We start from the raw sequence: 20,696 nt of genomic DNA, 5'->3' as shown, positions 1-20,696 counted from the left end.
TCCGATTCCCCCCCAGCGGGACCCCAGAAGGACATGAAGTCGGTAATATTTGCCTTTATGTGGAGAAAAAAACCCAGAGCAAAACATGTAAACAGAATAAACAACACGCTAAGACGTTTAACTGAAAGAGTCTCTTAAGATTAGGCTCCAAAGAGTTACGGGAATATTAAGCGTGTCGGGGAGAGGTTTTGAAATGTGAAGTGACACGTCGTACATTTTAGACACACACACACACACACAGCCATGCCGTTTCAACAGCGGGCCCCCAGTGTCTCTCTATCTAGTTACTGTCAGAATAGTCAACTAGTCAAGTAAACAAGCTCTTTTGGAGTTCCCCTCTGGATCGTTATCTACAGAACCACGTCCCCCTCCCTAGTCGGCCCCTCCCCAGTCGAATGGGTTTTCATGTGGCGAGGACAGCAGTGGAACATTTCATCAAGAACTGTCTCTCTTTGTTGAATTGCATCTATGTTAGTGTAGATCAGACTGTTACTGCAGTCTGGATGTTAGTGTTGGTCAGACTGTTACTGCAGTCTGGACGTTAGTGTAGATCAGACTGTTACTGCAGTCTGGATGTTAGTGTAGATCAGACTGTTACTGCAGTCTGGACGTTAGTGTAGATCAGACTGTTACTGCAGTCTGGACGTTAGTGTAGATCAGACTGTTACTGCAGTCTGGACGTTAGTGTAGATCAGACTGTTACTGCAGTCTGGACGTTAGTGTAGATCAGACTGTTACTGCAGTCTGGACGTTAGTGTAGATCAGACTGTTAGTGTAGATCAGACTGTTACTGCAGTCTGGACGTTAGTGTAGATCAGACTGTTACTGCAGTCTGGACGTTAGTGTAGATCAGACTGTTACTGCAGTCTGGATGTTAGTGTAGATCAGACTGTTACTGCAGTCTGGACGTTAGTGTAGATCAGACTGTTAGTGTAGATCAGACTGTTACTGCAGATCAGACTGTTAGTGTAGATCAGACTGTTAGTGTAGATCAGACTGTTACTGCAGTCTGGATGTTAGTGTAGATCAGACTGTTACTGCAGTCTGGATGTTAGTGTAGATCAGACTGTTACTGCAGTCTGGACGTTAGTGTAGATCAGACTGTTACTGCAGTCTGGACGTTAGTGTAGATCAGACTGTTACTACAGTCTGGATGTTAGTGTAGATCAGACTGTTACTGCAGATCAGACTGTTACTGCAGATCAGACTGTTACTGCAGTCTGGACGTTAGTGTAGATCAGACTGTTACTGCAGTCTGGATGTTAGTGTAGATCAGACTGTTACTGCAGTCTGGATGTTAGTGTAGATCAGACTGTTACTGCAGTCTGGATGTTAGTGTAGATCAGACTGTTACTGCAGTCTGGACGTTAGTGTAGATCAGACTGTTACTGCAGTCTGGACGTTAGTGTAGATCAGACTGTTACTGCAGTCTGGATGTTAGTGTAGATCAGACTGTTACTGCAGTCTGGACGTTAGTGTAGATCAGACTGTTACTGCAGATCAGACTGTTACTGCAGTCTGGATGTTAGTGTAGATCAGACTGTTACTGCAGTCTGGACGTTAGTGTAGATCAGACTGTTACTGCAGTCTGGATGTTAGTGTAGGTCAGACTGTTACTGCAGATCAGACTGTTACTGCAGTCTGGACGTTAGTGTAGATCAGACTGTTACTGCAGTCTGGACGTTAGTGTAGATCAGACTGTTACTGCAGTCTGGATGTTAGTGTAGATCAGACTGTTACTGCAGTCTGGATGTTAGTGTAGATCAGACTGTTACTGCAGTCTGGACGTTAGTGTAGATCAGACTGTTACTGCAGTCTGGACGTTAGTGTAGATCAGACTGTTACTGCAGTCTGGATGTTAGTGTAGATCAGACTGTTACTGCAGTCTGGATGTTAGTGTAGATCAGACTGTTACTGCAGTCTGGACGTTAGTGTAGATCAAACTGTTACTGCAGTCTGGACGTTAGTGTAGATCAGACTGTTACTGCAGTCTGGACGTTAGTGCAGATCAGACTGTTACTGCAGTCTGGACGTTAGTGTAGATCAGACTGTTACTGCAGTCTGGACGTTAGTGTAGATCAGACTGTTACTGCAGATCAGACTGTTACTGCAGTCTGGATGTTAGTGTAGTTCAGACTGTTACTGCAGTCTGGATGTTAGTGTAGATCAGACTGTTACTGCAGTCTGGATGTTAGTGTAGATCAGACTGTTACTGCAGTCTGGACGTTAGTGTAGATCAGACTGTTACTGCAGTCTGGATGTTACTGCAGTCTGGATGTTAGTGTAGTTCAGACTGTTACTGCAGTCTGGATGTTAGTGTAGATCAGACTGTTACTGCAGTCTGGACGTTAGTGTAGATCAGACTGTTACTGCAGATCAGACTGTTACTGCAGTCTGGATGTTAGTGTAGTTCAGACTGTTACTGCAGTCTGGATGTTAGTGTAGATCAGACTGTTACTGCAGTCTGGATGTTAGTGTAGATCAGACTGTTACTGCAGTCTGGATGTTAGTGTAGATCAGAAGATCTAGAAGGTCATTTGTCAGAAATGTTCCCCAACTGATGTATCACAACATGCATAGATATTCCCCACTAGTCTAGGAATCAGGAATGTATGCAGTCTACAAATGGGATGTTATACAGCCATTCATATTTACTGCAGCTTCCCCTGTCAGCATGGGATTGTCAATATATTTAGTTGTCATAATGAGATGTGATGGAAGGGGAGCATGGGGACACGGTGTGTGTGTGTGTCTGCTTCTGCGTGTGTTTGCGTCTGCATCGTTGCGTGCGTGTTAATGACGTGTGTGTGTGTGTGTGTGTGTGTGTGTGTGTGTGTGTGTGTGTGTGTGTGTGTGTGTGTGTGTGTGTGTGTGTGTGTGTGTGTGTGTGTGTGTGTGTGTGTGTGTGTGTGTGTGTGTGTGTGTGTGTGTGTGTGTGTGCGCGCGTCTCATTCCCAGGGTGATCCACACAGAGAGAGACGTGCACATGAAGAGGCAGCTGGTGGAGGATGTGAAGACCAGGATGAAGTTCCTCCTGGAGACTGAGAAGACACACAGAGGACTGGTGGAGGAGCTGGAGAAGAAAGTAGGTCCCAGTTAACATCTCACACCACATGGTTTCATCACACGCAACAATGGCTTAGCAGAGTCAGATGGCATAAAATGCATTTAACTGGCACGTTTACAGTCCCTCTTGACTTGATGGTTTTCCTGTAGTCACAACAACATTTAACTGGCACGTTTACAGTCCCTCTTGAGTTGATGGTTTTCCTGTAGTCACAACAACATTTAACTGGCACGTTTACAGTCCCTCTTGGCTTGATGGTTTTCCTGTAGTCACAACAACATTTAACTGGCACGTTTACAGTCCCTCTTGACTTGATGGTTTTCCTGTAGTCACAGCAACATTTAACTGGCACGTTTACAGTCCCTCTTGGCTTGATGGTTTTCCTGTAGTCACAACAACATTTAACTGGCACGTTTACAGTCCCTCTTGACTTGATGGTTTTCCTGTAGTCACAACAACATTTAACTGGCACGTTTACAGTCCCTCTTGGCTTGATGGTTTTCCTGTAGTCACAACAACATTTAACTGGCACGTTTACAGTCCCTCTTGACTTGATGGTTTTCCTGTAGTCACAACAACATTTAACTGGCACGTTTACAGTCCCTCTTGACTTGATGGTTTTCCTGTAGTCACAACAACATTTAACTGGCACGTTTACAGTCCCTCTTGACTTGATGGTTTTCCTGTAGTCACAGCAACATTTAACTGGCACGTTTACAGTCCCTCTTGACTTGATGGTTTTCCTGTAGTCACAGCAACATTTAACTGGCACGTTTACAGTCCCTCTTGGCTTGATGGTTTTCCTGTAGTCACAACAACATTTAACTGGCACGTTTACAGTCCCTCTTGACTTGATGGTTTTCCTGTAGTCACAACAACATTTAACTGGCACGTTTACAGTCCCTCTTGACTTGATGGTTTTCCTGTAGTCACAACAACATTTAACTGGCACGTTTACAGTCCCTCTTGACTTGATGGTTTTCCTGTAGTCACAACAACATTTAACTGGCACGTTTACAGTCCCTCTTGACTTGATGGTTTTCCTGTAGTCACAGCAACATTTAACTGGCACGTTTACAGTCCCTCTTGACTTGATGGTTTTCCTGTAGTCACAACAACATTTACCTGGCACGTTTACAGTCCCTCTTGAGTTGATGGTTTTCCTGTAGTCACAACAACATTTAACTGGCACGTTTACTGTCCCTCTTGACTTGATGGTTTTCCTGTAGTCACAACAACATTTCAGATGGCACGTTTACAGTCCCTCTTGACTTGATGGTTTTCCTGTAGTCACAACAACATTTAACTGGCACGTTTACAGTCCCTCTTGACTTGATGGTTTTCCTGTAGTCACAACAACATTTACCTGGCACGTTTACAGTCCCTCTTGACTTGATGGTTTTCCTGTAGTCACAACAACATTTCAGATGGCACGTTTACAGTCCCTCTTGACTTGATGGTTTTCCTGTAGTCACAACAACATTTACCTGGCACGTTTACAGTCCCTCTTGACTTGATGGTTTTCCTGTAGTCACAACAACATTTCAGATGGCACGTTTTCATCACATGACGTCATCTGCTGGCAAATTTAACAATGAATCGGCTACGCATGTACTATATTTCATGAAAACACCACTAACCGACATATACACCTAGCCTTGATTTAATGTACACAGTACTGTAGCATGGGCTAAAGAAAAACACTTTCAAACATCTTTGTTATTTATAAGGTCATCTCAAGTTCTTCCTCCTCTCTCCCTCTGTGTGTGACGTCCAGGTGAAGACCTTGACAGAGGAGGCCACTAACAGGAAGGCCTATATAGACTCTCTGAAGAGGAGGCTGAGTGTAGCCACTAAAGAGAAGAGTCAGTATGAGACGACCTGTCAGGATCTCAAGGAGGGCCTGGACAAGAAGGTAGCAGCGATAGCGGTTCAGGCTCACCATTCTAGTAGTGTGTGGTAATGTGTGGTAGCAGTGGTAATGTTGCTTACACACAGGCTGGGATCGTTCTTTTTTGACTTGGTAAAAAATATCATAAGGTGGATTTTATACAGTTTTCCTTCCCATGGACAAGCTGGGAGAAGTACACTAACGGAAGTGGAGATTGACTCCACAACGCCTTCTTATAGCGTCCTTTCCAACCCCATGTATTACGATATAATCTCCCTGGGTTGTCATCAAACCATAATTAATACATAAATCATCTCTACATTATCATTGTACGTCATGAAACATTGATAGACAATTGCTGTTCAATTTTCAGTGTAAGAGTGAACAGCATGAATGGAAATCTGATATCCTTCTCTCTCCCTCCTTGTAGGAGCAGTGTGTGGAGGCCCTGCAGGCCCGTGTGAGGGCCAGTGAGCGGGCCCAGGCTGAGCTGGAGCAGACAGCATCCCGTCAGATGGAGGGTCTGGCCCAGCAGAGCACCGTGGCCCTGGAGGCCCTGCACAGACGACTGGGCCTGGCCCACACACAGCTGGAGCAGCTACAAGCCTTCACTAAGGTACTTGATTTGGGACAGGCATGGGTTAGAGGGCAGAGGTCAAATGTACTGGGTGGCAGACACAGCACAGCACAGGGGTCGGTGGTCACTGTCAAAGACATGGACATACCAGGGTCGTGTTCAGTCGGGGCACACCGTAGATTTCAAATAAAATTGAAATAACCAGCCCCCTCCGCGTTTCAGTAAGTTTTCTTCCATTTGGTGCCTAATGAACATGACCCAGTTTGACAATCCCGGTCTGAGATTAGCCTAGTTATTCCTAATATAACCGTATTAGGGTTGTGATATGCCAGTCAGACGAGGGACTGCTAATTAGCCTTGCTGCCATGGCATGTTCTCTTCACACAAAGACCTAATAACCGTTGTAATATGACATCTCTTATTCTAAATTCATTAACATAATTGCCTCTGAATCAGTCTTTAATCCGACCATCAAATTGAGTCATGACATTGGGTGACGCCAGGGCTGAGTGCTTAGTCTGTGCCAGTGGAGGGCATAATGGGGGGTGAAGGCCCTGCCAGTGTGTGTCTGCACACAGTGGGATTGGAGGCCAGGTCTGGCCTGGTCCCAGTTCTAATCCAACTGCCTTTCTAGTGGTGTGTCTGCCAGGGCCTGATAAAGAACCTGTCAATCACACCGTCGCCGTGACACCTGCCCATCATTTCTGACTGCAGTGTTGAGGGGGAGGGGCTTGAGAGAGACTGCGATGGTATCCCCTCCCTCTGAACTAGTCCAGGAGACAACATGGATACCATTGTGGTCATCACCAGCTCTTTGTTCTCCCTCAAGACATTTGTTTCACTGGTCAAAATAAACTGAGCAAACTGTTGTCAGGAAGTTTTTAATAAGAGGTTGCCCATCTCTCTCTCTCCCTCCCTACCTTCCTTTCCTGCCCTCTTCTCTACCCCCACTCCCTCTTTTCTCCCCTAGCAACATCATACTGTATCCTATCTTTACTAGTGAGCCCTTTCCTTCCTTGTTCCCAGAACACTAGGGCTGAGTTGTCTGAATGTCTGGGCCACTGTTGTTGAGCATTCACATCATTCAAATCATTCCCATCATTCTATGTTTCTCCAATCCTTTTTATGATCCCTGATAAGACCACGAGGCCTTTTGATTGGCTGACCTGCCATCCAGAGGAGATTTACTGCTGTCATGTATTGATCAGTGTCCAGAGCTTCTGGGGCCTTCTTCTGTTGTGTACTCTGTTTGGTTGGACCCCGGGCTCCTCTACACCTCTCTACCAGCCTCAGGCCATGTTCCACCTCTGTTCATGTGCTAAACACTAAACAGTGGCCCTGGACTGGCTGCCTACACTCACCGGCTTAGGCTCAGACACAAAGGTGGACACCAGATTTGGGTTCAAATACTATTTCAATTATTTAAAGTACTTTCGCTTACTTTAGAAGTAAGTATTCAGCAATGTTTGATTTGAAAGTACAAGTAGTTGAATATTGGAATGTATTTGGAAATATACTTGGAAAGTATTGGTACTGGACACAGTTAAATAGAACAGTAATAGCCTATGTCAGTATATATCTATGAAGGTGCCATGTTCACACTAGAGATGTGTCTGAATTCACTCAACCACATATTGTGGTCTACTGTCCTTTACCATCCCTGTCTGTGTGTTTTCAAACGGCCATTTTCTCAGTCCTCCCAGACAGTTCTTTTGAGTGCGTGATCTAGTGAGAGTGATCTAAACGAATGGGGGTAGTTATTAGAGAAGGACAGTGTTTCCCTGCTCAGTTGATCTCCATGTTGTAAGCCTCTGCTGTCTAAATTGGCCCTCTGGCTACGGTGATTGTAATACTAGGTTTGTCAGGGTAAGATCTGTGTGCGACTGACTCGATGTACACACACACACACACACACACACGCACACACACACACACACAAAATAGTGTGAGATACAATTGGTCTCACTTTCATATATACACACACACACAGATTATTTTTCTCCCTCTCTTTCTCCCTCTCTTTCTCCCTCTCTCCCAGGGCTCAAAATGAGTGATGAATTCACCCCTTAATCTCTTTCCGGATTATTTCACACATTCAGGGTTTGGGTCAATTGATTGTAACCCTTGACTAGCGACAGTAAATATCTATTAGGGCTGTAAATAAAATAATAGGATCTCTGGCAGTTTCTTAATGAGCTGTGTATTCCTCCAGGACACAGTCTCGGCACACGTAAGGAGACTAAAGCCAGTTTGGTCTATCAGGAAAATGAAGATAGCTGTGGTATATCAGACCGTATACCACGGGTATGACAAAACATTTATTTTTACTGCTCTAATTACGTTGGTAACCAGTTTATAATAGCAATAATGCACCTCAGGGTGTGTGGTATATGGCCAATATACCACGGCTAAGGGCTGTGTAAGAAAAGTATAAATACTTTATAGAATGTACAGAGAAACCCTACAGAATATCCTAGTCTGTTTAGTCATATTCATAATCAGCGCATTTGTGTTTTTGTCTGAGCTTCAATGCATTTACATTTGATTTATTTTACTAATAGTCTATCTAATACCATCCATCGGCTCCGTCCACGAACTGTCTGTCAACGATAACTCTCCCCACCAACTCTCTGAGCTCTCCCTTATGAAATCTAGCAGAGCCTCAACTAAGTACTTCTTAAAGTACTTTTATTTCACACGCCCGAAAGAAACTAAAGCAATGGAGACATCTACTGTATGTCTGTTTATGATTATCCTGGGTTATGTACACAGAATATGGGGGGGGGGGGTACGTGTGTGTGTGTGTGTGTGTGTGTGTGTGTACGCCTGTTTCTGTATGTGTGCAGCTTCCCTTGTGTATGTTTTGTGTGTGTGTGCTTGAAAAGCGGTCTCATGCTACCTAGCCCATCTCTCGGCTGACCGTCCATTCCAAGGTCAGTTTTTCAGGCGAGCTTACAGGGGAATGATACAGAAGATTATTGCATCGATCAATAAGCTCAAAATGAAGCAAAGGGGAGTTTTGGGTTATTGACTTTCTCATGTACAGTGGCAGCTTTGACATTTAATTGTCTCGCTCTCTTTGTATTTAGAGCCAACTGCCATTTAGTGGATTCAGGCCTCTGAGGTGCCCGAAGACCAATGAGGTTTCACACACACACACACACACACTATCTCGGGCAACATTTTAAATGCACCTCATTGCTCAATTATTTACACTGCTATGCCGTTGTATTGGTTAGTTGTATGGTGAGCCCATTCAAAAGCAAATAAATCAAAGGTAGCATCTTTCCCATGCGTGATTCGGTCCGCGTCAATTCTGAGGAGATTTAACGGAGATAAAACCTATTGTTGATATCCAAGATGCGTAGACACCCTCTGTGTCCGTCATCACGGTGCCATTCAATTGGTCGGATAACTCGGAAACCTTCTCAGGTACTAAACTCCTATACGGAGAATGAGCGAACGAACCAGAGAATTTCAGTGTCAAACTCAATATTGCTGCTGACGCCCTCGGCTCTTGTCTTGATAGGTTTAATTTATTCATCATTTATACAGGTGTAGGGTCTTAATTTGATCACCCTGTTGCAGGAGAACTTTTCAACAATGCAGGAAATGTTGAACTTGTGGTGTATTTAAAGTTTAAAAAGGCTTCTGAAGTCTGTAATTTCCACTTTTCCCTTACAAAAAATGTCCATAAATTATAATACACATAATAAGTCACATTTCCTGTTGTTGCAGGACTTTTTTTTCCCTGCTGTAGAAAACTGGCTCAAATTTAGATGCTACATCTGTATCCGTCTCTCTCGCTTTCTCTAGTTTCATCACCCTTTCTACATGTTCTTCCTCTCAGGCTCTGGCAAGCGAAACTCTCCGCGAGGTGCAGGACGCCAAATCGCAGCTGAGGAAGAACAGGAAGATGGCGGAGAAGAAGAAGGCAGAAGGTGCCGGAGGGCTGTCCAAGCAGTCCATGGTCAAGGCCCAGTCCATTGCTGCGTCCATCCTCAACATGACCGAGATGGACCTGGCTGAAATGCTGGACACCGATGAGGTACAGGATCATGAATCCATAAAATAGTCACTGCGGGATAGATGTAATATCTGACCCTGTATCAGTTGTTAATAGATGTATTCTACCACCTTCACAATGACCCAGTGGGAACAGATACAAGTATAGGTTACCGTCACTGATAGGAAAACATGGAAAGACCGTTGACTTGTATTGAAGTCCCAGTTCAGTCAGAGGAATCTAACTGGCACTTGGCCTCTGTGTCGGTTCAGTCTCATGTAGAGGCGAAAGAAACGCACACCTATTTAGGCGAGGTGCTGGCTAGCGCAGTGGAACACTTTTTAAAAATGAAGGAGAGCCGCACACTCTAGGAGCTCAGATTTAAAAATATTTCAGTCTCATGTAACAGAGTGCTATGGTAAATGTAGCTATATGACCTTTCTAGTCGTTGAATGGATAAGTATGGGGGAGTAGGCATCATGGACTCTTAGGGAGGTGATACAGTGCATTCGGAAAGTATTCAGACCCCTTGACCTTTTCCACATTTTGTTATATTACAGCCTTATTCAAAAATGGATGAAATAAAACATTTTCCTCATCACTCTACACACAATACCCCATAATGACAAAGCCAAAACAGGTTTTTATTTACAGAAGTATTCAGACCCTCAAGATTGAGCTCAGGTGCATCCTGTTTTCATTGATCATCCTTGAGATGTTTCTACAACTTGATTTGGAGTTCACCTGTGGTAAATTCAATAGATTGGACATGATTCGGAAAGGCACACATCTGTCTATATAAGGTCCCACAGTTGACAGTCCATGTCAGAGCAAAAACCAAGTCATGAGGTAGAAGGAATTGTCCGTAGAGCTCTGACACAGGATTGTGTCGAGGCACAGATCTGGGGAAGTGTACCCCAAAATTTCAGCAGCATTGAAGGTCCCCAAGAACACAATGGCCTCCATCATTCCTAAATGGAAGAAGTTTGGAACCACCAAGACTCTTCCTAGATCTGGCCGCCCGTTCAAACTGAGCAATCGGGGGAGAAGGGCCTTGGTCAGGGAGGTGACCAAGAATCCGATGGTCACTCTGACAGAGCTCCAGAGTTCCTCTGTGGAGTTCCTCTGTGGAGAACCTTCCAGAAGGGCAACCATCTCTGCAGCACTCCACCAATCAGGCCTTTATGGTAGAGTGCCCAGACGGAAGCCACTCCTCAGTAAAAGGCACATCACAGCCCGCTTGAAGTTTGCCTAAAGACTCTCAGACCATGAGAATCAAGATTCTCTGGTCGGATGAAACCAAGATTGAACTCTTTGGCCTGGAGGAAACCTGGCACCATCCCTATGGTGAAGCAGAGAAGAATGGGTGAAACTTGCCAAATACAGGTGTGCCAACCTCGTAGCGTCATACCCAAGAAGACTCAAGGCTGTATTCGCTGCCAAAGGTGCTTCAACAAAGTACTGAGCAAAGGGTCTGAATACTTATGTAAATGTGATTTTTCTTATATTTAATACATTTGCAAACATTTCTAAAAATCTGTTTTTGCTTTGTGGGGTATTGTGTGTAGATTGATGAGGGGGAGAGAAAAAAACAATTTAATCAATTTTAGAGTAAGGCTGTAACATAACGTGGTGGTCTAGTGTGTTTGGGATTTATCAGAGTTATGGAATGGGGGGTGTGGGGCTTGTTCTTTCTGGGGTCTTCCTGGGGCAAACATCTGACATACATCTATCTACATTATATATACAGTATATTCAAATTGTTTTGCAGTGGCGTCCACGATCCCCTAAATGCATATAGGGGAAACACTAGCTTTATGTATAGGAAGACAATTCTAGAAAACATGTCTACGTACATAACAGAATGGAACCAGGCTAGGGTACAACTATCTCTTATTCAAGAGAAGAAGAAAACGCCACAATATTGAACATCTCACACTCTTACTCGCTATAAAAGTGATTTGGCTCATGGCTTTTCTTGTTCAAGAAGGACCCTTTGTTTCATGAACACAAGCTCTAACTACAGTACGTCTCCACTTCCTCCCCATAGATCACTCCTTCTCTCGCTCTTCTCCCTTGTCGTCAATTAACCGACACAGCGTTACAATCAACTTCCTGTCTTCATCACAGGATGTGAGAGTGTATGCCAGCCAGGAATCAGGCACCACCTACCCTGGAATGACAGGGCCTAGATATGTTTGAAGAAATGTTCCAACTTATCAGAGCTTAATGACCGTGAAGTGTGTGTGAGGTGAGCTTTGCTCAGGGTGTGCGTTAATGGCGGCTAATGGCATTCCGCCCGGTCAACGGCGTGTGTGTGTCTGTTGGTGTTAATTGCTCGTCCGTGGATCACGGCGCTGTCGGGTGCTCAGGGACCCACTGGAGAACGGGTAAGTGGTCTGTCACTGGAAGGGTGTGTGTGTGTGTGTGTGTGTGTGTGTGTGTGTGTGTGTGTGTGTGTGTGTGTGTGTTTTGGGAGAGGAGAGGAGAGGAGAGGAGAGGAGCCAGTCACTGTGTCTTGCTAATTGAAAATCCCCCAGGAACCATGGAAGGACAAGGGGGAACAGTAATTGTGTGTCTGTGTAGATCTTTATGCAACTGGAAGTTACTAGGAAACCAGACGTGTTTTAATCTGTCCAGGTTGGAATCCACCTACTGCTTACTTAGTAACAGAGAGTTTTCCACCAGTTATTTTACAGAGTCAAATGTTGATGTTGAGATGTTTGTTTCTGTGACTGAAAGATTCAGACAGAGTGGAATAGGGGCAGCAGTGTGGTTCTCTCAGTTTGAGAGGAGGAGTTGTTCTGCTATACTGTACCTTGTACTGTTACTGAGGGTGGTTGTGGGAAAAACCCTTTGTGTTGCCACGGCCCTACACACTCAAACACACACAAATCAAATGCTATTTGCAACATGCTCCGAATACAACAGTGAAATCCTTACTAACCAATAATGCAGTCAAAACATTGTTTTTAAGAACTATTAAAAAATCTAATTTTTTATTTTTTTATTTTTTTTTACATATAAACAAATAATACATAAAATGGACAAATAACATAATAAATTAAGAAAAAAATATATCCAAATTACTAAAGAAATAATATACCTAAATAAAACAAATATAATTAAAAATAAAAGTAATACACACACACTAGCACACTCTCAGCCTCAGCATACTCTCTCCCTGCCACTCCATCCAGCGGTAGACAGGCAGTAAGAGAGTGGCAGTAGTGATCAGCTCCTTCTCCTTTGGCAGCAGCAGCTTGTTGTGGACTTAATGATGCGTCTGTAATAAGGACATAATTGCCAGGCCAGTTTGTTTTCCAACAGGGCCCCTAATGAGAGACGAAGGGTCAGTGTATTGTTATGCATCCTCTGAGGGGCCACACACATACACACCCTTCTCACCTCCGTGGGAGGCAGGGGTGATGAGGAGCCCACCACCAAGCAAGCCCACATCTCACCTCGCTCTCATTTTATCGCTCGCTCTCATTCTATCGCTCGCTCTCATTCTATCGCTCTCTCTCATTCTATCGCTCTCTCTCATTCTATCGCTCTCTCTCATTCTATCGCTCTCTTTCGCTCTGCCTGTCTCACTACCTGTCTCTGCCTCTACCTAGTCCCTTTTCCTTCCTTCCTTCCCACCCTCCCTCCGTCTAGGGGAGCCGGGGAGGCCCACCATCCCCATCCGTCTAGGGGAGCCAGGGAGGCCCACCATCCCCATCCGTCTAGAGGATAGGAGAGCCAGGGAGGCCCACCATCCCCATCCGTCTAGGGGATAGGAGAGCCAGGGAGGCTCATTAGCAGTAACAAGGTTGCACTATCTGCACGCTGGTGTCTCTTTAATAAAGACTGACCCTGAGTGGAGCAGCGGTCTAAGGCATCGCAGTGCTGAGGTGCCACTACAGTCTGGGGTTCACCCATCCGCCGGTGCACAATTGTCCCAGGGCCGTTCGGGTTAGGGGAGGGTTTGGCAGGGGGCTTTGCTTGGCTCATCACGCTGACTCCTTCTTTTATCTTATTTTTCATGAATGAATGAATGAATGCTTCATTTTCTGAACTCACCTCAGCCTTTATTTTTGTATCTGCGTTGAAGTGAAATTGCCTTAAATTGAGTGATTTTCTGGTTGTACAGAGACGAGTCGCCCTGTGAGGCTCAGTTGTAGAACATGGCCAAATGGTTGTGGGTTGATTCCCGCTGGGCCCACCCATACTTAAATTGTATGCACGCATGACTGTAAGTTGCTTTGGATAAAAGCTTCTACTAAATGGCATATATCATTATTATTATTATTATTTGTTCATCTTTGGTGGTTGTTGTGTGTCTCTGCAGGAGGAGGATGATGTGGCAGCAGACAGCAGGAGAGACCAGGAGTGGCTGGACCAGGTCATGAAGATCCTCCAACAGCAGGTCTGGTTTCAAGTCTGCTAGTGTTTTTAGTATTATCTACAGTAGTTAGGATCAGTAGTGGAGGGTAAACACACCCCTTCAGGGTATGAAGAGTGTTACTTTACTCACCACGAACGGTGATCAGAGCTTACCCACCGATTTGATTTTCCACCACATCACTGGTACTGATAGAGTTCAGCCATTGTGGTCTCACATAGAGATGAACCAACAAATGTTTGTCTAAATCAAGAATGAACTAGTTACAATAGAGAGAAGAAAAGACTGTGTGAGTTGTGTACAAACACTTGTCTGTGTGTATGTGCCGTCAGCTCTGTGTGATCCGGTTCAGATTGAGTGTGTGTGTCCGTGTCCATGTCAATTCGCGCTGCAGGCACTCATGCGTCGCCTCCTCACCACGACACACACCGGCTCTTCCTCTGACCTTTTCACCTCCCCTCACAGACACACACTGGCTCCACTCAATCCATGTTTTCCCCTCCATCCGGACTGCTCTCAGGCCCCCACTCCACCACTGTCCTCCTGCATTCCTCCCCTTCCTTTCTCTCTTGCTCTCTCATTGTCTCTCTCGCACTCTCGCTTTCTTTCGCACTCTCTCTCTCTCCCCCCCCCCCGATCTCTTTATCCCCCCCATCTTTTTCTCACTCTCGCTCTCTCTGGCTCAGACCCCAAGGCAGCTTGTTAGTGGGGAACTAAATATTGATTTGGCGTTGCTGTCGATGCCGGGAGAATGAGCGAGCGTCCACTAGAGACGGTCCACCGGCAGGCTGCTATCGACGTTTTCCGCGGGCAGAGGAGAGAGAGAGGGAGGAGAGGGGGATGACAAAGCTGAGACTAGCCCCCGGGTCCCGGAGGGGGCCACAGACACTGCCGTGGTGACCCCCCCCCCTCTCTCTCTATCTCTTTTTTTTCTATCCCTCGCTCTCTCACGCCAGACTTTTTATATCCATCCCCTTTCAAGTCTTCTCTCGCTCTCTCTCTCTCTCTCGCTCTCTCTCTCTCTCTCTCTCTCTCTCTCTCTCTCTCTCTCTCTCTCTCTCTCTCTCTCTCTCTCTCTGTGCCTGGCTTAATAAACTCACAGTATCTCTAGAGGGACACACAAACATCAAGGGGAGTTTGTTGGCAGGTGAGATTTTAGAAAAAGGAAGCCGACTGTGACTGTGCTTAGTTGTGCTAGTGGTGTGTACTGTACTCTACAGCATATGTCTCTGTCTTTGTTTCTGTGTGTCTCTGTCTCTGTGTCTCTATCTCAGTTTCTCTATCTCTGTGTCTCTGTGTCTTTCTCTCTATCTCTGTTTCTGTGTCCCTGTCTCTCTTTCTGTGTCCCTGTCTCTGTCTGTCTCTGTCTCTCTTTGTCTCTGTGCCTCTGTTTCTGTCTCTGTGTCTGTCTCTTTGTCTCTATCTGTATCTACGTGTCTGTGTTTCTGTCTTTGTGTCTCTATTTCTGTGTATATGTCTCTGTGTCTATGCCTGTGTGTCTTTGTTTCTGTGTCTCTGTCTCTCTGTGTGACTGCAGGTGCATGTCATTTTCGTAAGGTGGAGACAGACAGTGGAGACCACAGGCAGTTGTTCCTTGTCAGTGTGCATCCTATCTTCACACACTGACACGTTGTCTTTAGAGAACTAAGAAGACATAATAGATACAGTTGAAGTCGGAAGTTTACATAAACTTAGGTTGGAGTCATTAAAAGTAGTTTTTCAAACACTCCACAAATGTCTTGTTAATAAACTATAGTTTTGTCAAGTTGGTTAGGACATCTACTATGTGCATGACACAAGTCATGTTTCCAACAATTGTTTACAGACAGATTATTTAACTTATAATTCACTGTATCACAAATCCAGTGGGTCAGAAGTTTACATACACTAAGTTGACTGTGCATTTAAACAGCTTGGAAAATTCCAGAAAATTATGTCATGGCTAATTGACATCATTTGAGTCAATTGGAGGTGTACCTGTGAATGTATTTCAAGGCCTACCTTCACACTCAGTGCCTCTTTGCTTGATATCATGGGAAAATCAAAAGAAATCAGCCAAGATCTCAGAAAATAAATTCTAGACCTCCACAAGTCTGGTTCATCCTTGGGAGCAATTTCCAAACGCCTGAAGGTACCACGTTCATCTGTACAAACAATAGTACGCAAGTATAAATACCATGGGACCACGCAGCCGTCATACCGCTCAGGAAGGAGACGCGTTCTGTCTCCTAGAGATGAACGTACTTTGGTGCGAAAAGTGCAAATCAATCCCAGAACAACAGCAAAGGACCTTGTGAAGGAGCTGGAGGAAACATGTACAAAAGTATCTATATCCACAGTAAAACCTATATCGACATAACCTGAAATGCCGCTCAGCAAGGAAGAAGCCACTGCTCCAAAACCGCCATAAAAATGCCAGACTACGGTTTGCACATGGGGACAAAGATTGTATTTTTTGGAGAAATGTCCTCTGGTTGGATTAAACAAAAATATAACTGTTTGTCCTTAATAACCATTGTTATGTTTGGAGGAAAAGGGGGAGGCTTGCATGCCGAAGAACACCATCCCAACCGTGAAGTACGGGGGTGGCAGCATCATGTTGTGGGGGTGCTTTGCTGCAGGAGGGACTGGTGCACTTCACAAAATAGATGGAATCATGAGGAAAGAAAATTATGGGGATATATTGAAGCAACATCGCAAGACATCAGTCAGGAAGTTAAAGCTTGGTCGCTAATGGGTCTTCCAAATGGACGATGACCCCAAGCATACTTCCAAAGTTGTGAAAAATGGATTAAGGACAATAAAGTCAAGGCCATCACAAAGCCCTGTACTCATCCTATAGAAAATGTGTGGGCAGAACTGAAAAGGCGTGTGCGATCAAGGAGGCCTACAAACCTGACTCAGTTACACCAGCTCTGTCAGGAGGAATGGGCCAAAATTCACCCAACTTATTGTGGGAAGCTTGTGGGAGGCTACCCGAAACGTTTGACCCAAGTTAAACAATTTAAAGGCAGTGCTACCAAATACTAATTGAGTGTATGTAAACTTCTGACCCACTGGGAATGTGATGAAAGAAATAAAAGCTGAAATAAATCATTCTCTCTACTATTATTCTGACATTTCATATTCTTAAAATAAGGTGGTGATCATAACTGACCTAAAACGGCATTTTTACTAGGATTAAATGTCAGGAATTGTGGAAAAACTGAGATTACATACACCTTCGCCAAATAAATTTAAACTTCAGATTGAACTGTACATCAATAGAAATGACAATATTCTAGAAAGCAGGCAGCACTCGTCTCCACAGTACAACTGTTCTGTCTTCCTGTCATCCATTTGAGTTGCTCAGTGAGCAGGAGAATATGAAACAGTGAACACTATGGCCTGTCTGTCACCCTGCTGCCTGTGGCAGTCGCACTAATAACAAGGCTTCCTTAACAGGGATATGATCTGTCCTGTTCCTCCACACTGCCCTGTCACCGCAGTTAAAAAGGAGAAGAGACAGAAATAGACAGAGAGAGAGAAAGAGGGCAGGAAAGAGAGATCCATGTCCTTAGCTGGCTGGCTGTCACTTGGTGGGTGGGTCGGTGGGTGGGTGGGTGGTTGAGTTTGTATGTGTGTGTGTTTGTGTGTGTGTGTGTGTGGTGTGTGTGTGTGTGTGTGTCCTGACTCCTTCTGCAGCAGCCCAGTCCTGTCACTGTCAGGCCCTAATGGAGCTGCCTGTGGGACAGCACTTTATTATCTCAGTGGCACTGTCAATAGCAGAACCATCAGTCACCGGGCTGTCCGTCTGTCTACTGTGTCTGGCTCTGGGCCACAGCCACCACCACCCACTGCCCCGCCAGGCTCACTGTCACTGTCAACACCACACCAGCCAGCCACACGTCAACATAACAAGGACAGAGGGAGAGGCCCTGACACAGTGGCTACTTTAGTGTGTGTGTGACAGAGTGTGAGGAATTGATTGAAGAGGTGTGTGTTTTGAGTGTGGAACTATTGTATTTTCAGTGTTGATGTACTGTGTATGGGTGATGGTGTTTGAACGCTGTGAATACTTTAATAAGACCATCCTACCGGTAGTGTGTTCATGTGAATACTTTAATAAGACCACTCTCTACTGGTAGTGTGTTCATGTGAATACTTTAATAAGACCATCCTACCGGTAGTGTGTTCATTTGAATACTTTAATAAGACCATCCTACTGGTAGTGTGTTCATGTGAATACTTTAATAAGACATCTCTCTACTGGTAGTGTGTTCATGTGAATACTTTAATAAGACCACTCTCTACTGGTAGTGTGTTCGTGTGAATACTTTAATAAGAGATCTCTCTACTCGTAGTGTGTTCGTGTGAATACTTTAATAAGACCATCCTACTGGTAGTGTGTTCATGTGAATACTTTAATAAGACATCGCTCTACTGGTAGTGTGTTCATGTGAATACTTTAATAAGACATCTCTCTACTCGTAGTGTGTTCGTGTGAATACTTTAATAAGACATCTCTCTACTTGTAGTGTGTTCGTGTGAATACTTTAATAAGACATCTCTCTACTGGTAGTGTGTTCATGTGAATACTTTAATAAGACCACTCTCTACTGGTAGTGTGTTCATGTGAATACTTTAATAAGACCACTCTCTACTGGTAGTGTGTTCATGTGAATACTTTAATAAGACCACTCTCTACTGGTAGTGTGTTCATGTGAATATTTTAATAAGACCACTCTCTACTGGTAGTGTGTTCATGTGAATACTTTAATAAGACCACTCTCTACTGGTAGTGTGTTCATGTGAATACTTTAATAAGACCATCCTACTGGTAGTGTGTTCATGTGAATACTTTAATAAGACCACTCTCTACTGGTAGTGTGTTCATGTGAATACTTTAATAAGACATCTCTCTACTGGTAGTGTGTTCATGTGAATACTTTAAAAAGACCACTCTCTACTGGTAGCTACAGTACAAGCACACTTAGTTATTTCTAGGAAACGTGTTCTAGTTATCTGAACAAGACTAGATCTTTATTATCTTGTCACCCCTCGCTACTGCCCTACAGTTGTGGCCAAAAGTATTGAGAATGACACAAATATTAATTTCCACAAAGTTTGCTGCTTCAGTGTCTTTAGATATTTTTGTCAGACGTTACTGTGGAATACTGAAGTATATTTACAAGCATTTCATAAAGTGTCAAAGGCTTTTATTGACAATTACATGAAGTTGATGCAAAGAGTCAATATTTGCAGTGTTGACCCTTCTTTTTCAAGACCTCTGCAATCCGCCCTGGCATGCGCCCCATTCTTGTATAATCAATGCTTGGAGTTTGTCAGAATTTGTGGGTTTTTGTTTCTTCACCCGCCTCTTGAGGATTGACCACAATGGGTCAACAAGAATGGTTCTCAATGGGATTAAGGTCTGAGGAGTTTCCTGGCCATGGACCCAAAATATAGATGTTTTGTTCCCCGAGCCACTTAGTTATCACTTTTGCCTTATGGCAAGGTGCTCCATCATGCTGGAAAATGCATTGTTTGTCACCAAACTGTTCCTGGATGGTTGGGAGAAGTTGCTCTCGGAGGATGTACCATTCTTTATTCATGGCTGTGATCTTAGGCAAAATTGTGAGTGAGCCCACTCCCTTGGCTGAGAAGCAACCCCACACATGAATGGTCTCAGGATGCTTTACAGTTGGCATGACACAGGACTGATGGTAGCGCTCACCTTGTCTTCTCCGGACAAGCTTTTTTCCGGATGCCCCAAACAATCGGAAAGGGGATTCATCAGAGAAAATGACTTTACCCCATTCCTCAGCAGTCCAATCCCTGTACCTTTTATAGAATATCAGTCTGTTCCTGATGTTTTTCCTGGAGAGAGGTGGCTTCTTTGCTGCCCTTCTTGACACCAGGCCATCCTCCAAAAGTTGTTGCCTCACTGTGCATGCAGATGCACTCACATCTGCCTGCTGCCATTCCTGAGCAAGCTCTGTACTGGTGGTGCCCCGATCCCGCAGCTGAATCAACTTCAGGAGACGGTCCTGGCGCTTGCTGAACTTTCTTGGGTGGCCTGAAGCCTTCTTCACAACAATTGAACCGCACTCCTTGAAGTTCTTGATGATCCGATAAATGGTTGAATTAGGTGCAATCTTACTGGCAGCAAGTGGTTGATAGAGGAAGAACAATGATTCCAAGCACCACCCTCCTTTTGAAGCTTCCAGTCTGTTATTCAAACTCAATCAGCATGACAGAGTGATCTCCAGCCTTGTCCTCGTCAACACTCACACCTGTGTTAACGAGAGAATCACTGCAATGATGTCAGCTGGTCATTTTGTGGCAGGGCTGAAATGCAGTGGAAATGTTTTGGGGGATTCAGTTCATTTGCATGGCAAAGAGGGACTTTGCAATTAATTGAAATTCATCTGATCACTCTTCATAACATTCTGGAGTATATGCAAATTGTCATCATACAAACTGAGGCAGCAGACATTGTGAAAATGTATATTTGTGTCATTCTCAATACTTTTGGCCACGACTGTAAACATCCTCTCACAGACAAATAAAACATTGCTTCTCATTTCCTCCTCTCTCTCTCTCTCTCTCTTTATTTGCCGCTCTCTTTCTCTCCCCCTCTTTCCCTCTCTCTCTTTCCCCCTCTCTCACTCCCTTTCCTTCTCTCTCCCGCTCTCTCTCTCACTCCTCTGCTCTCCACCCGGTGGCTTTTCATGAAATAAAGCCCAATATCTCTCAGTAGAACCCCATCTTAGGCTCCTACTGTAT

The 20,696-nt window shown here is 44.5% G+C and overlaps 1 protein-coding gene across 4 annotated transcripts in view; it reads left to right on the top strand.

Moving 5' to 3' along the window:
- cntln (centlein, centrosomal protein) overlaps positions 1-20,696 on the top strand; it is a 138,263-nt gene that overhangs the window by 98,461 nt on the left and 19,106 nt on the right. For all 4 annotated transcript variants that reach the window (XM_036933761.1, XM_036933763.1, XM_036933764.1 and 1 more), the window contains 5 exons: positions 2,959-3,085; positions 4,845-4,982; positions 5,389-5,574; positions 9,386-9,583; positions 13,875-13,952. In XM_036933761.1, coding sequence (XP_036789656.1) covers positions 2,959-3,085; positions 4,845-4,982; positions 5,389-5,574; positions 9,386-9,583; positions 13,875-13,952 — 727 coding nt within the window. The remainder of the gene's footprint in view (positions 1-2,958; positions 3,086-4,844; positions 4,983-5,388; positions 5,575-9,385; positions 9,584-13,874; positions 13,953-20,696) is intronic.

This window comes from Oncorhynchus mykiss, chromosome 10 (assembly GCF_013265735.2).
Source record: "Oncorhynchus mykiss isolate Arlee chromosome 10, USDA_OmykA_1.1, whole genome shotgun sequence".
Classification (NCBI taxonomy): domain Eukaryota; kingdom Metazoa; phylum Chordata; class Actinopteri; order Salmoniformes; family Salmonidae; genus Oncorhynchus; species Oncorhynchus mykiss.
The sequence above is the reverse complement of the archived record's forward strand: the minus strand, read 5'-3'. Positions and strand labels throughout refer to the sequence as shown.